General features: G+C 38.3%; 1 protein-coding gene across 4 annotated transcripts in view; it reads right to left on the bottom strand.

The window, feature by feature from the left end:
- Positions 1-12,148: 12,148 nt before the first annotated feature.
- Positions 12,149-12,982, bottom strand: part of LOC148011662 (uncharacterized) — a 66,426-nt gene continuing 65,592 nt past the window's right edge. For 2 of the 4 annotated variants that reach the window (XR_015689362.1, XM_087670645.1), the window contains one exon: positions 12,149-12,829. Coding sequence is in view for 1 of the 4 variants with exons in the window: in XM_087670644.1 (XP_087526770.1) it covers positions 12,742-12,829 (88 nt within the window). In the remaining 3 variants the exon portion in view is untranslated. The remainder of the gene's footprint in view (positions 12,830-12,982) is intronic. The other 2 variants (XM_087670644.1, XR_015689361.1) reach the window with 2 other exon arrangements.

Raw genomic sequence — 12,982 nt, forward strand, 5'->3', positions numbered from 1 at the left:
AAAGAGTGTCAAATGCATTTTCCTTGGCTATGGAGATGCAGGCAAGATAGGTTACTATCTCTGGGATCCGCAAGCGTGGAAAGTCATCTGCAGCCATGATGTAGTCTTCCATGAAGACAAGATGCATAGATAGCCTGAGAAGGTGGTAGAGATATGTAGGGTTATATTCTAGGAGGAGCCACGTGCTCCTGCACAGCTAGTTGGATAGCCTGCAGAAGCAGTGGGATCACATGGCTAGGATGTTGGACCGGTCGCAGAGCCTGCCGTGAGACTGTCAACTAGAGATAGACATCCACCTGATATATTTGAGCCCTCGATGCATTATGTCTTGGTTACAAATGCAAGAGAGCCTCTCACCTATGATGAGGCTATGCATAGGGGTGACAGTCACTCTTGGGAGAGGGCTATGCAGTCTGAGATAGACTCCTTGCACAAGAATATGACTTGGGATTTGGTTGCATTGCCTCAGGGCAAGAAGACTTTGCCATGTAAATTGGTATACGAGCTGAAAAGTACCCTTGGAAACCCCAAGCCGACTTATAAGGCAAGACTTGTCACTAAGGGTTTTAAACAGGAGCACGGAGTTGACTTTGATGAAGTCTTTTCTCCTGTGGTCAAGATGACCACCCTACACTTGGTTTTGGCCTTAGTCACGTAGCTTGACTTGGACATGTATTAGTTGGATGTCAAGATTGCATTCTTGCATAGGGATTGGCATGATGAGATACACATGGAGTAGCCTAAGGGCTTTGCATAACTTGGCAGGGAGCACCTAGTGTGCAAATTGAAGAAAAGTCTTTATGGCTTGAACCAGGCACCTAGGAAGTGGTATCATAAGTTTGATGCCTTTATGTAGTCACAGGGCTACAACATGAGTGCTATGGATCCGTGTCTTTACACGAAGAAAGCCCATGATGGCTCCTTGCTTATTTTTGTACTTTATGTGGATGATATGCTAATAGCAGGAAAAGCTCATGATGAGCTGGATGCTCTTAAATCTCAGTTGAAGAAAAGCTTTAAGATGAAGGATTTGGGACAGGCCTCTCACATTCTTGGTATGCACATTAAGCGCGACAGGCATCAGGGACTACACTACATCTTCCAAAGGGAGTACATTCATAAAGTCCTTGAGCGTTTCCGCATGCATGACGTAAAGCCTATTGGTTGTCCATTACCTTCTTATGTGAAGGTTTCACAGGCCAATTGTCCGCAGACGGATGAGCAGAGGGCCGAGATGGCCAAGATCCCTTATGCATCAACCATGAGCAGTTTGATGTATGCCATGATAGCCACTCGTCCAGATATTGCCTTTGTAGTTGTTGTTGTGGCACGCTATATGGATACACCTGGCAAGAAGCATTGGGATGCTGTAAAGGGTATCATGAGATATCTGAAGGGCACAACAGATATGTGTATTTGCTATGGTAGCCAGGATATAGGAGTTGTGGGCTACACAGACTCTGCTTATGCAGGACATGCAGATAGTAGGAAGTCCACTTCTGACTATGTCTTCACCTATGTTAGAGGTGCCGTTCCTTGGATGTCCAGGGTTCAGAAGTGTACGGCTCTCTCTACCACTAAGACCGAGTATGTTGCGGCCACTGAGGCTTGCAAGGAGGCTATATGGTCGGGCCATTTGGTTCATGACCTTGGGATTAATACTATACCTACAATGCATTCGGATTCTATGAGTGCTATTCAGCTACCTAAGAATTTGGTCTTCCGTGCGGAGATGAAACACATTGAGATGAGGTATCACTTCATACGTGGGGTCGTGGAGGACAAGTCTGTTGACCTTGTCAAGATCTCCACACTGACGAAGATCGTGCAGATCTACTCACAAAAAGCCTCACTATTGAGTGCTTTTCCTTCCTCAAGAGATTGATGGGTGCTGGATGAGATGACATTTTTCCTCATCCTGTTGTACATTGTACTGTCTTTTCTTTTTCTTTTCACTCCTCATTGGAGCAGACCCGCCTTTAAGCGGGAGGTTGTTGGGGATAAAGGCGCCTCTGCCTAGCCACCCGTGTATTACTACACTGGCAGTACCCACCACTGCACACTGCAGGTGGTGGGCACCCATCACCGTCACTTTATTCTTTATTCATTATTCTTTTAGTGACAATTTGAATAAAGGAAGTCCCGGTAACACATTGTGACTGTTGGAGTTCCCATTTGTGTCTCTCTCTCTCTTCTTGCTCTTGCTCTCCACCATAGCTCACTTCTAAGTAAGCTTCGATCCTTCTCACCTTTTAGAATCAAGATGCCATATCATTATTTCAAAAAAAGAGATTAAAATGCATGAATATTAGGCTTAAAAGTGGATATCTAACACTAAAGTTCTCAAATGATATCACTAATACCCAAAATAGGGATTGATTGAAAACTTAAAAAGTTAAGATATAATTGTAAATATTAACAAGATTTATAAGGAGTTTCTATTAAGTTTTACAAATTTATTCAAATTATATTCAATGGCTTAACCATTAGAGCTAGAAGAAAACAAGGTTAAGGAATCAAAGGACTCCTTATATTGTTACAATTTTGCATTCTTCTATGTAAGTTGATACAAGGAATTACTAAATGCACCATGGATCATAAGAAAAATTTATGTCATGTCACATGGGCCAAAAATATTGTGACATCTTTAGTTTTTTGTGCTTTCTAGATCACCACCACTTCATCTATTCATGATCACATTCATCCCTCAAATGTTTAAAAAATAACAAGTAATGAGCACATGAGCTTATTAATATTTCTTAAAGAAATAAACAAAGTCAAAGAAATGATAAACTTCATATAATTATTTTTAGCTTGGGGGTGGAAACTTGGTATATGTGAATGCCTAGTGAATTACTACCTCGTTTGAGAAAGTATATGTATAAATATTATGATTCTAAAATATGAATTGACTTGCTTCTTTCAAACTTGCAATTTCTTGACTTAGCTAGAGAATTTAGCATAGTATCACTTTTTAGCGAACCTAATACTTGAGGCCCAGAAACCTTGTAACCTCTTTAGTGTTTGGTTAGGTTTGGTGCTTTCTAGATCATCACCACTTCATAAAGTTCAGGATAGCATTTCATCCCTAATTTTTTTAATAAAAAGAAGTATATAGAAGATCATTTATATTTCTTAAAGATATAAATGAAGTTAAAGTAATGATGAAGTTCATATCAAGGTTTTTAGTTTAGCGATTTAAGCATGGTATATGTGAATGCATAGTGAATTGCTACATCGTTTGAGGAAATAGTTTTGTCTAAATATTTTGATTCAAAAATATAAATTGACGTGCTTCTTTCAAATTTGCAATGCCTAGCTTAATCCAGGGAATTCAATGTAGTTTAATTTTCTACTGATCTTAATAACTAAATATGGAATGCAAGTACCAAACATAATAATTGGCACAATGTAGGCATGTTGGAGCCTTTTACTATCTTTGCATCCAAGAGATGAATAGGTAAAAATGACAATTAGATTGAATTATGAACTTGCAGTAATCTTAACACGTGGCTCCTTCAAGCACATTTAAGAGCCAAATCCTAGGTGTTCTTGCATGCTGATGCACGAAGGCTTGCTTGTAAAGCCATTCATAGAGCAAGAGAAGCAGAGGATGTGGTCATGATAGAAAATATTAGTGAAAACACCATTGAGGATTTTGCTACTTCTACAAAGTTGGGAAAATTATGCTTACAGAAATGGAAGCGCAAGAAGGATTATGAAGGGAGCAAAGAGGAAAGAGTGGAAGCATGGAAGAAAGATTTGCAAGCTATTGATTCAATTGATTCTAGTAAAGATTGCAAGCTTTGCCTTGAAGCTAATCCACAATTGGTTGCAAAGATCCTACCTCCTATGTTGCATAGGAATATGGAGGAGGCACTTGCTGAGCACTTGTTGGTCTAGCCAAGAAAATTGCTCTAGATGTGCATAAGGTATGCACTAACATTGTTTGCTTCAAGAAAATGTTTGTCTATCAAGCTCTCCAGTTTTATTTGCAATGAATATATTTGAGCCAAGGAAATTCTTAGGGATGGATAAATACCTTGTTGCTAGTGCCAGGCATTATACACAAGAAATAATGGTTTGGATATTAAAGAATGCCCTTAGGCTACAAAAGCTTGTAATGCTATGAGGCTTTACAAAGAGAGATTTTAGTCACATCGGAGCTTTTAAACTTGCCTACCAGCTCCCATATTCCGGGGGCCAAGGCTAGTTGTTGGCAAGTGGGTAACTTATAGTTGCCATGAAAAATTGTTTGAATCCTAGTAATTGGAAGGGAAACCAGCTTGATATCATTCTTGGCACCAAACCAATTCCGAGAGCCTTTTGGAGATGCAGCCATTCCAAAGTGCATGTTGCAGAGCTTCCTCCTCACCACCGCAGATGCAGCTGAGACGCCTCTCTTCTTCGGGTTGGTTCCAAAGAGTACGGCCCCCGCCATTACTCTCCAGAGAAAGAGCCGGTCCTTCTGAGTGACCCAGTTGTAACTTGGTTGCAGGGGCTTAGACCAGCGATCCCTTTGATCGCTTCCCCTACTTGACAGGGTGCGTGATTACCTTCCTTCCTGAATCCAGTGTTTGAACTGATATAGGCCCTTCTTGATTAAGTGCAAGGCGTTGCGCCCCGCGGCGGTTGCACCTCCAGAATGATGTAGTCAATGTCTGACAATGCTAGGCATGATAAGCGGTGTGCTAGGGAAAGCCTTTCTATGATTCTAAGCAGAAGACAATGTATGAATGAACAACCTTGAAGAGATTGTTGTCGACTGTAGAAGACATTTTAGTCTCATTTATGGTCAGGCAGGTAGCAGCGACGCTAATGCAGGGGAAGTGATACTCATATTTATGCGAATGCTACCTTACTTTTCCCCTTTGATATGTGGCATGGCCTTTCTATATTTAGACTGAAAATTCTCAGTCTTTTCACCTTTCCCATGCTTAGGTTTTACTTACCTTTGATATGTGTGAGTGGTGCTTGCATGAAGGAGATAGATTCTCATATTGACAGTCTCTTATGAGGCAAACCTGGAAATCTTAAATATGCTGCTCCAATTGGTTTGGAAAGGCTTAGGGCTAGTGTGGATGTTGGAGGCCTAAATCTGTTGGATTTGAAGACTAAGGTGGTTGTCATGAGTGCCAAGCTCTTAAAAAGGGCATGGGAAGGCTCAGTTCCATGGGCAACAATGCTCGAAGATCTAATTCACATAAAAAACTATAAGTTGTGTAGTTCCTAGAGGATCTGACCTCAAGAGATCCTTATCTCTAGAATAATATTCTAAATCAAAAGCTCGAGGCTGAGGGGGGATCTCATTAAGTCATGGAGGAACTTACTAGCCAAAGCTATTAAGGACCTAGATTGTAAGGAAATCAATCCAAATGATGTGTTTTGGTGTTGACATTCTTCTACTCCTCTAGCTAAGTTGTTGGGGAGCTGGGGTCAAAATTTGGTCAAAAAAAGGCTACTTCAATGTAGCTCATTGGCCAAGTCATGAAGGAGTTATTCTAAGAGATGGATGTGATCAGATTTTAGTTCATAACAAGTTAGACTTGCAAGTTATTAGGAATGAAATTTTATAGTGGGGGGGTAGGAGACCATGAGATTAAGGAGTAGACCCACACCTCCTCTCTATCTAGGAGGGAAGAAGATGGAAATTAGCATGGCTGCTATGCATGTCAAGAGAATTCTTACAAGAAAAAAGCTGGATTCGAATAAGATTTGGAGAACTTGGGATGTGGACTTAAATGAGTAGGAGTTAATTGATGTCTTCAAAGGGTTATGGCTAATGAAGGTCTCTCACAATGACAAAATTTTTGGTTGGAAATTCATGGCGAGAGCTTCATTTATACTAGTGATAAGTTGAGGAAGCATGGTATCTCACAAGAGATGGTAATGTGGAATTACTCAAACACACCTTTTGGGATGGGTGTTTTGCGTGTTCTATCTAAGGAGAAACACTTGCTGAGTAGGAGTTACTATTCATTGCAATCACTCTCTTACGATGTGTATTTTTGGCATCCTTGGAAATATTAAGGGTTCCCAACATTTCACCTTTAATATATTAAGACTCCTTGTTCTCCAACAAATTTGGTAGGCAAGGGTGTGTTGGGTTTTTGAAGGCGATTTCAAAATATGCTCTTGTGCAAGCTTGAAAGCCAAGGTTTTTGGTATCTCAGTCAACTTTGCAATGCCACTTAAGTCATTCTGAATTAGGCAGCTTGGCTAGGTGGCTCAAGCACTAACTTACTTTGTACCTTCAATGCTTATTATTTTTATTACTATTACATTATCTTTTTACATCTAAGAGTTAGCCCAATGTAAAGTTTAACTTTCAGGTCTTTGAGCCGTTCTATAGATCAAAGGGAGGTCTCCATTTAGATATGCATTTTTAATTCCTTGTATGCCACTTCTTCTAAACTAGTTATTGAACCCAAAATTGGAAACTTCTACACGGCTAGTTGTTGCACTCCTTTAGAAGATCATCACTTGATACAAGGGATGTGTGTTACCTTCACTTAATCTAGACTTGTAATTCCACACCAAATTCTAGTATTGCCTCTAAATATTATGATTCTTACCAATCTTTCTTGATTTTAGGGGGTAACAATAAAGTATCCTTGCTAGCAACCTTCAATGATTCTCATGACTACCATGACCATATGGAATGTGAAACTACTTAAATGGATCTAGGTGAGCAAAAGAAGACATCAATTTTATGCATTTTAGCTATTGTGTTCTCACATGTTTATGCTCTAGTATTTTGTCATATGGATATTTCTCTTACACTTTTCATATCATAACTAATTCGAGGCATATCCATTGTAGACTAAAGAGGATTCTGACACTTCAATTCACCAATAGTTATTGAGTACTTGAGCTTCCTCCAGTCAAATACTTTGACTTGGGTCACCTTTCCATATTAGAACTTTTCAACATTTTCACTTTTTATCTTCTCGATGGATCCTGACTACTCCATAACATCCAACTCAATGCTTATGCTCTTCAATGGAACTCCTTTGATTCAAAGAATGTGTCATTGTTGAATGCACTAGCTTGCTTGGACTTCCATGATCCCTCCTCCTTATGACTCTTCAAACTAGTTCTAAGCCACTTAACTTGGACCACAAACCCTGTTATCAATCTAAACTAGGGTATCCAAAATCAATTATAGAACCAAATTTGAATAAACATCCTATTTTAATGTATTTATGAGTTGATGTACAAGCATGAGTGAAAACATGTATATAAGTTATCTTGGCATACATAAAAGTTGGTACACAAGCATCGACTTGAACATGTATAAACTGCCTCAGCATACATATAAGTTGGTACACAAGCATTATAAGCAATATATATAAAGATACTTTGGTGTACATACAAGGGATCATCTTCACTCAGTCTAGACTCGTAACTCCACACCAAATTTAGGTCTTGCCTCTAAGTATGTTGAGCCTTAGCAACGTTTCTTAATTTTACAAGGTACCAATAAAACGCCATTCTTGGTAATCTTTGATGATTCTCACTTCTATCATGACCATGTGGAAAGTAGGATTACTTAAATAGTCTTAAACAAACCAAGAACGGCACAAAATGATGCTATTATTTTCTCACACATTGTTTATGTTACAATATTTTGTCATATGGATATTTGTCTTGCACAAGTCACATCATAACTAATTTGAGGCATATCCACTGCAGACTAAAAGGATTCGATTATTTCAATTCACCAATTATTATTCAATATTAACCCTCCTGCACTTAAAGACTTTGTCTTGATCACCTTTCCATCTTAGGACTTTTTAAAGGTTTAACTTCTCATCTTCTCGATGGATTGTGACTATTCCATGACATCCAACTCATTGTTTGTGCTCTTCTATGGAACTCCCTTGATTCAATGATGTGTCATTGTTCCATGTACTAGTCTTCTTGGACTTCCATGATCCCTTCTTAAGAATCTTCAAACTAACTCTAATCTAGTCAACTCAGTCATAAACACTACTAATTAGGGTATCCATAGTGTATTCCAATGTTTTCCATAGTGCATTCACACAATAATGTTGATTGTCTCTTGGGTGGCCACTATAATAACTCTTCATCTTCTCAATGGATCGCAACTATTCCATGACATCCAACTCATTACTTGTGCTCTTCTATGGAACCCCCTTGATTCAATGATGTATTATTGTTCAATGTACTAGCCTTCTTGGACTTCCACGATCCCTCCTTGAGACCCTTGAAACTAGTCAACTTGGACCATAAACGCTGCTCAATAGTGAGGCTTTTTGTGAGTAGATCTACAGGATTCTCATCAGTGGAGATCTTAACAAGGTCAACAGACTTATCCTCCATGACACCACATATGAAGTGATACCTCACCTCAATGTGTTTCGTCTTCGCATGGAAGACTGGATTCTTAGCCAACTAAATGGCACTCATAGAATCCGAATGCAGTGTAGGTATAGCATCAATCCCAAGGTCAGCAACTAGACGGCCTAGCCATATGGCCTCCTTGCAAGCCTCAATGGCTGCAACATACTCGGCCTCAATGGTAGACAAAGCCATACACTTCTAAACCCTGGACATCCAAGAGACAGCACCTCCAGCATAAGTGAATACATAGTCAGAAGTGGACTTCCTACTATCTGCATGTCCTGCATATAGTGTATTCCAAAGTTTTCTTTAGTGCATTCACAAAATAATGTTGATTGTCTCTTGGGGTGGCAACTACAACTTACTTGAGCCCTCATTGCAACAACTTTTAAAACTATCAACCAATTTCACTGTGTACCATTATCTTCTCTACAAATAATAGTGTCATTGCCATGATTAATCTATCATTAAGATTAGTCTTATTATCATCGAATGGAGAAACCTCACTTCTATAGCACATTAAGAAAGTTCTTAGCCTTTTCCATTTGATCTACTTGTTCAAGGTTGTTTAGCTAGTAAGTATCATCAAAGACACGAGTATTAGTACATTGGAAGCAAAGGTTGGGACTTAAAAGAGAAACCTCTTACTCCTCCCCTAAACAAATATCAATTGAGGGTCAAAAAATGGCTCTTGCTATTCTACCTCAAAGGGTTTGGTTACATAATTTGGTAAATTATTAATTGCCACACTTGGGCCAAACAATCTAGATATTTTTTGCAAGATAGATCATACAAATGAGGGCATAGAGACAACCCACATTTAAGCATTTGATATGCATTTTTCTTTTATGATAAAAGAGATTGAAAAATAAGGAGCATTCTAGCTCCAATGAAGTAGTTGAGAGTGAGTATTAGTATGACGAAAAGCACGAATGAGGCCAAAAGCCATGGATGAGGAGATGGATGTTTAAGGCATAAGAAGCGCCCTAGATTTGATGAAGTAGAAGAGAATGAGTACCAGAAAGCTATGATGAGGAGATGGATGCTTTGGCTACGAATGGATTTTTGCACTTAGTGAGGTGGTTGTAAGTGCAGCTAATTAGCTATATGGATTCATTGAGAGATGCAAGGCTAAGTTGCACAAAATTATGATTCGATTATCGCAACTATTTTGATATAGTTGTTAGCATGTGAATTACAAGGAAAATCTAATGTCTCCAATGGTTGGGATGGATAGGAATGCATTCTTCAATAAAGAGTTAAGCAAGGAAATGTATATGTAGCAAGCATATTGCAAATGAGCTTCTCAAGCATTGATTACATGTAATAGCCTTGTGCTATTCAATGCAAAAAGTGCTTGTTGATGGTGCCAAAGGGGAGATGTTTAACATGGAGAGATTAATTAGACAATGGTGCCTTCCAACTCTTTTCTTATTTCTCTATGGTGCAAGCCGTTATCTATTTTTTGACTAATATGGATGCACATCAATGGAAAATCATATTTCCATTTCAAATCTAATGAGTTTAAGGACATCAAGTTTGCAAAAGGATCATTAATGGGCACGGGGATTAAGCATGATTACTATAATGATGACTTTTTGGTCGACTTTGGATGTCCCCATCAACTAGTTCAAGACTTAGCTATTTGAGTTTGTGACAACCACTATCCAATCTTGCCCTTGGATGCCCTTATCAATTGGCATATGGCTAATGGTCTGGGTTTGTAACAACCACTACATGACAAGAACTCTAATAATTTTACTTTGATTTCTTTTGAAACCTAAGATGCCACCTTAGGATTGAAAACACTTAGAAATTATTGCTAGCCTTGTATTTTGAGCTTCATGAAAACTTAATTAAAGCACAAGCAAGACTATCCCAACAAGTAATAAAGTTGGCTAACCAAGTTCTAGTTGAAAACATTTGGTAAATTCCCTCATGTTGGGATTATTGTACAGCTCATATCAAATAGTTGAAGTATCCAACATAGAACTTCGATGTGGAAGCAAGATTTGGTTTGGGATGTAATCATACATTGAAAGTCCCAAGTCCTTCATTTGTTTTGTATCATCAAAGGAAACCACACTTAGGTAAAGTATTCAAATGAGCAACATCATGTATACTTTTGTAGGTCCATGGGATTAGTATAGGCATGGCATAACCCAAGCCCCTTATTGGAAAGATGAACTTTAGGCTTGAAAGTTCTCTTTATATGGCTTGTGACATATACCATAGTAAATACTTGGCTTGATTTTGTTGAGGTTCCTTTTACTCAAAGCGACCAATCAAGGAGAGGCAAAAATCTAGACTATAAAGGTTCAAAATGTCAAGATAAGTAACTCATTATCATACAAATTATAACCTTCCCTCAAACATAATGGCTGGCAAAATGTTTTAGATGGGAGATCATAACATCACTACTAAACAACAAGAGCATGTAATTACTCCAAAAACACACCTTAAAACATTTAGATGAGCATACTAGGAATAAGATTACCTAAACTCCCAAGAGGCAAGTGGAGGGATTACAATAAAGCACCTAGAAAGAGACTTCAAATACATCCAGTGAGGAGATACTAGAGCCTATAAAGACCCAAGGTTGCTTGGCATCTTGATAGACCAAAAAACTAAGAGAACCCTAGTTGGTAGAAAAGTGATCCACTAAATGGCCAATCAAAAAAGTACACGCCAAATCACAAAGCATAAGGTTAGATGGGGTTTTATTGAAATTGAGAGATGCAAAACAAGCAAAAATTTGCATAGAAATAATTACTCTTCTAGCAACATGCACAAGAAGCATACTAGTTACTTTTATGCTTGCTTACTATCATAATCACGAGTTATGTTTAAAAACTAGAAGGTCAAGGGTTTAACTTAGTATTTTCTACTTCATTTGGCAATCAATTGTGTGGAATTATGAGAAACATTATGGACGTTTTAGAAAATAAACATTTTTCAACTTTCAAAGTTTATAGAGAGACTCCAATTGGTGTCCAATAAGGAACCAAGCTAATCTATACTTTTATCTAGATACAAGCTTGTATGAAGATGTGGGAACTCATTTGAAATTCTTGAAGTGACTTGAGAAACTTAAATTAATTAGATTCGACTCTATCAATATGATACTCTCAAAAAAGATCAAAGTGAAGTTCATATGAGGAAACTTAAATTAATTAGATTCGACTCTATCAATATGATACTCTCAAAAAAGATCAAAGTGAAGTTTATATGAGGAAAGTTTGCAAGGAAGAATAAATGGGTATATGATCAATGTACCAAGGTTATCTCACATGATAGGATTGCTGTCATTGGGAGGCTATAGTCTAAGAATTATAAACTCCTTGCACAATGTAGAAGGGAAAAACTAAGCATCTTATATTGATTGTATGAACTTTCAAGCATTCCCTAGTGGTGAACACGATATGCTTTTCCACCTCATGCACGGCTATTGGTAATCTTGGTCAATGCTTGAGAAAGCTTAAAAAGTGCATTGGAATTGCTTCCTATTGGTGCTTGTTGAGTGAGCATGATCAGACACATGTTAATAGAAATTAGAAATTGTTGCAAGCTTTCATCACAACCTTAGTTTGAGGCTAAACGTTTGGCTTTTTGACATTTATCATCCGAAAAAGTACATCTATTGCAAATGAGTCGGTCTTGCTGTATTTGCAGGAATTACATAATTATATAAATATCAATATTGAAACGTTATGCACACAAGCACAAGGCACTTGGCACAAGAACTAAAATGCATTGCAAAAAGTAGCAAAGTTATACCCTATGAAATAGGCATAATTGTGAAATTAGGACACGTGTTTAGTATTTCCTCGTCTGAAAATGGCATCTTAATAACTCTCATTTAGATCAAACTGATAGTTTGATAATAACCCCATTGAGTGTATCTTATTTCCCAACATAAGCTCCCTGTAACTAATAGCCAACATTTGCATTCATGTTAACAACAGACTCCAATTTTACATGGACAATACAAAGGTCCGCATCATATCATCAAAACAGCTTTGCTACTCCCCTTCACTTTTAAGTGCAACCCTGAGTGTGGCTAAGGGGCAGTATTGCTTGGAGAGCATCCCGCCTCATAGCTAAATGGGAGATCTATTTCTAGTGACAGCAAAACACCATTGTCTTCACTGAAATAGCAGACAGTCCTTGACTAGTAAACTTCAATGTTATGAGTAGGGATAAAGCCGATAAGCGCTTGCTTTGGACTGAAGGGGGGGCCAACTACTGCTGTGATCTATAGGGTGTCCCGTGATCCATATTGTTATGCCTATACCTTTCCTTTCCAATAGATCTAGCAATACCATACTTGCCACTACTCTGTAGAATGCTCTAGGTCTAGTACTGTGAGTCACTCTAAATAGCAGTGACTGCTTTCAGTAATCCTGCTGAAAGCTCAAAGTCACCTGGTCTTGATATGATGTAATTTTGTCCACTGGGGTGCCTGCAATTTCAGTGAATCCATGTTACTGGAATCGGTCTTTCAAAAAAAAACAAAAAGTTTACAGTTATATCTGTCTGGTTATTTGTGAATTCGCTCAAGTTGAGAAACACTCTGACCTGGTGAAAGAATCCATAGATAGTCATATTTTCTCAG

This window comes from Lygodium microphyllum, chromosome 28 (assembly GCF_053477565.2).
Source record: "Lygodium microphyllum isolate KBCC chromosome 28, Lygodium_microphyllum_v1.1.10, whole genome shotgun sequence".
NCBI lineage: Eukaryota > Viridiplantae > Streptophyta > Polypodiopsida > Schizaeales > Lygodiaceae > Lygodium > Lygodium microphyllum.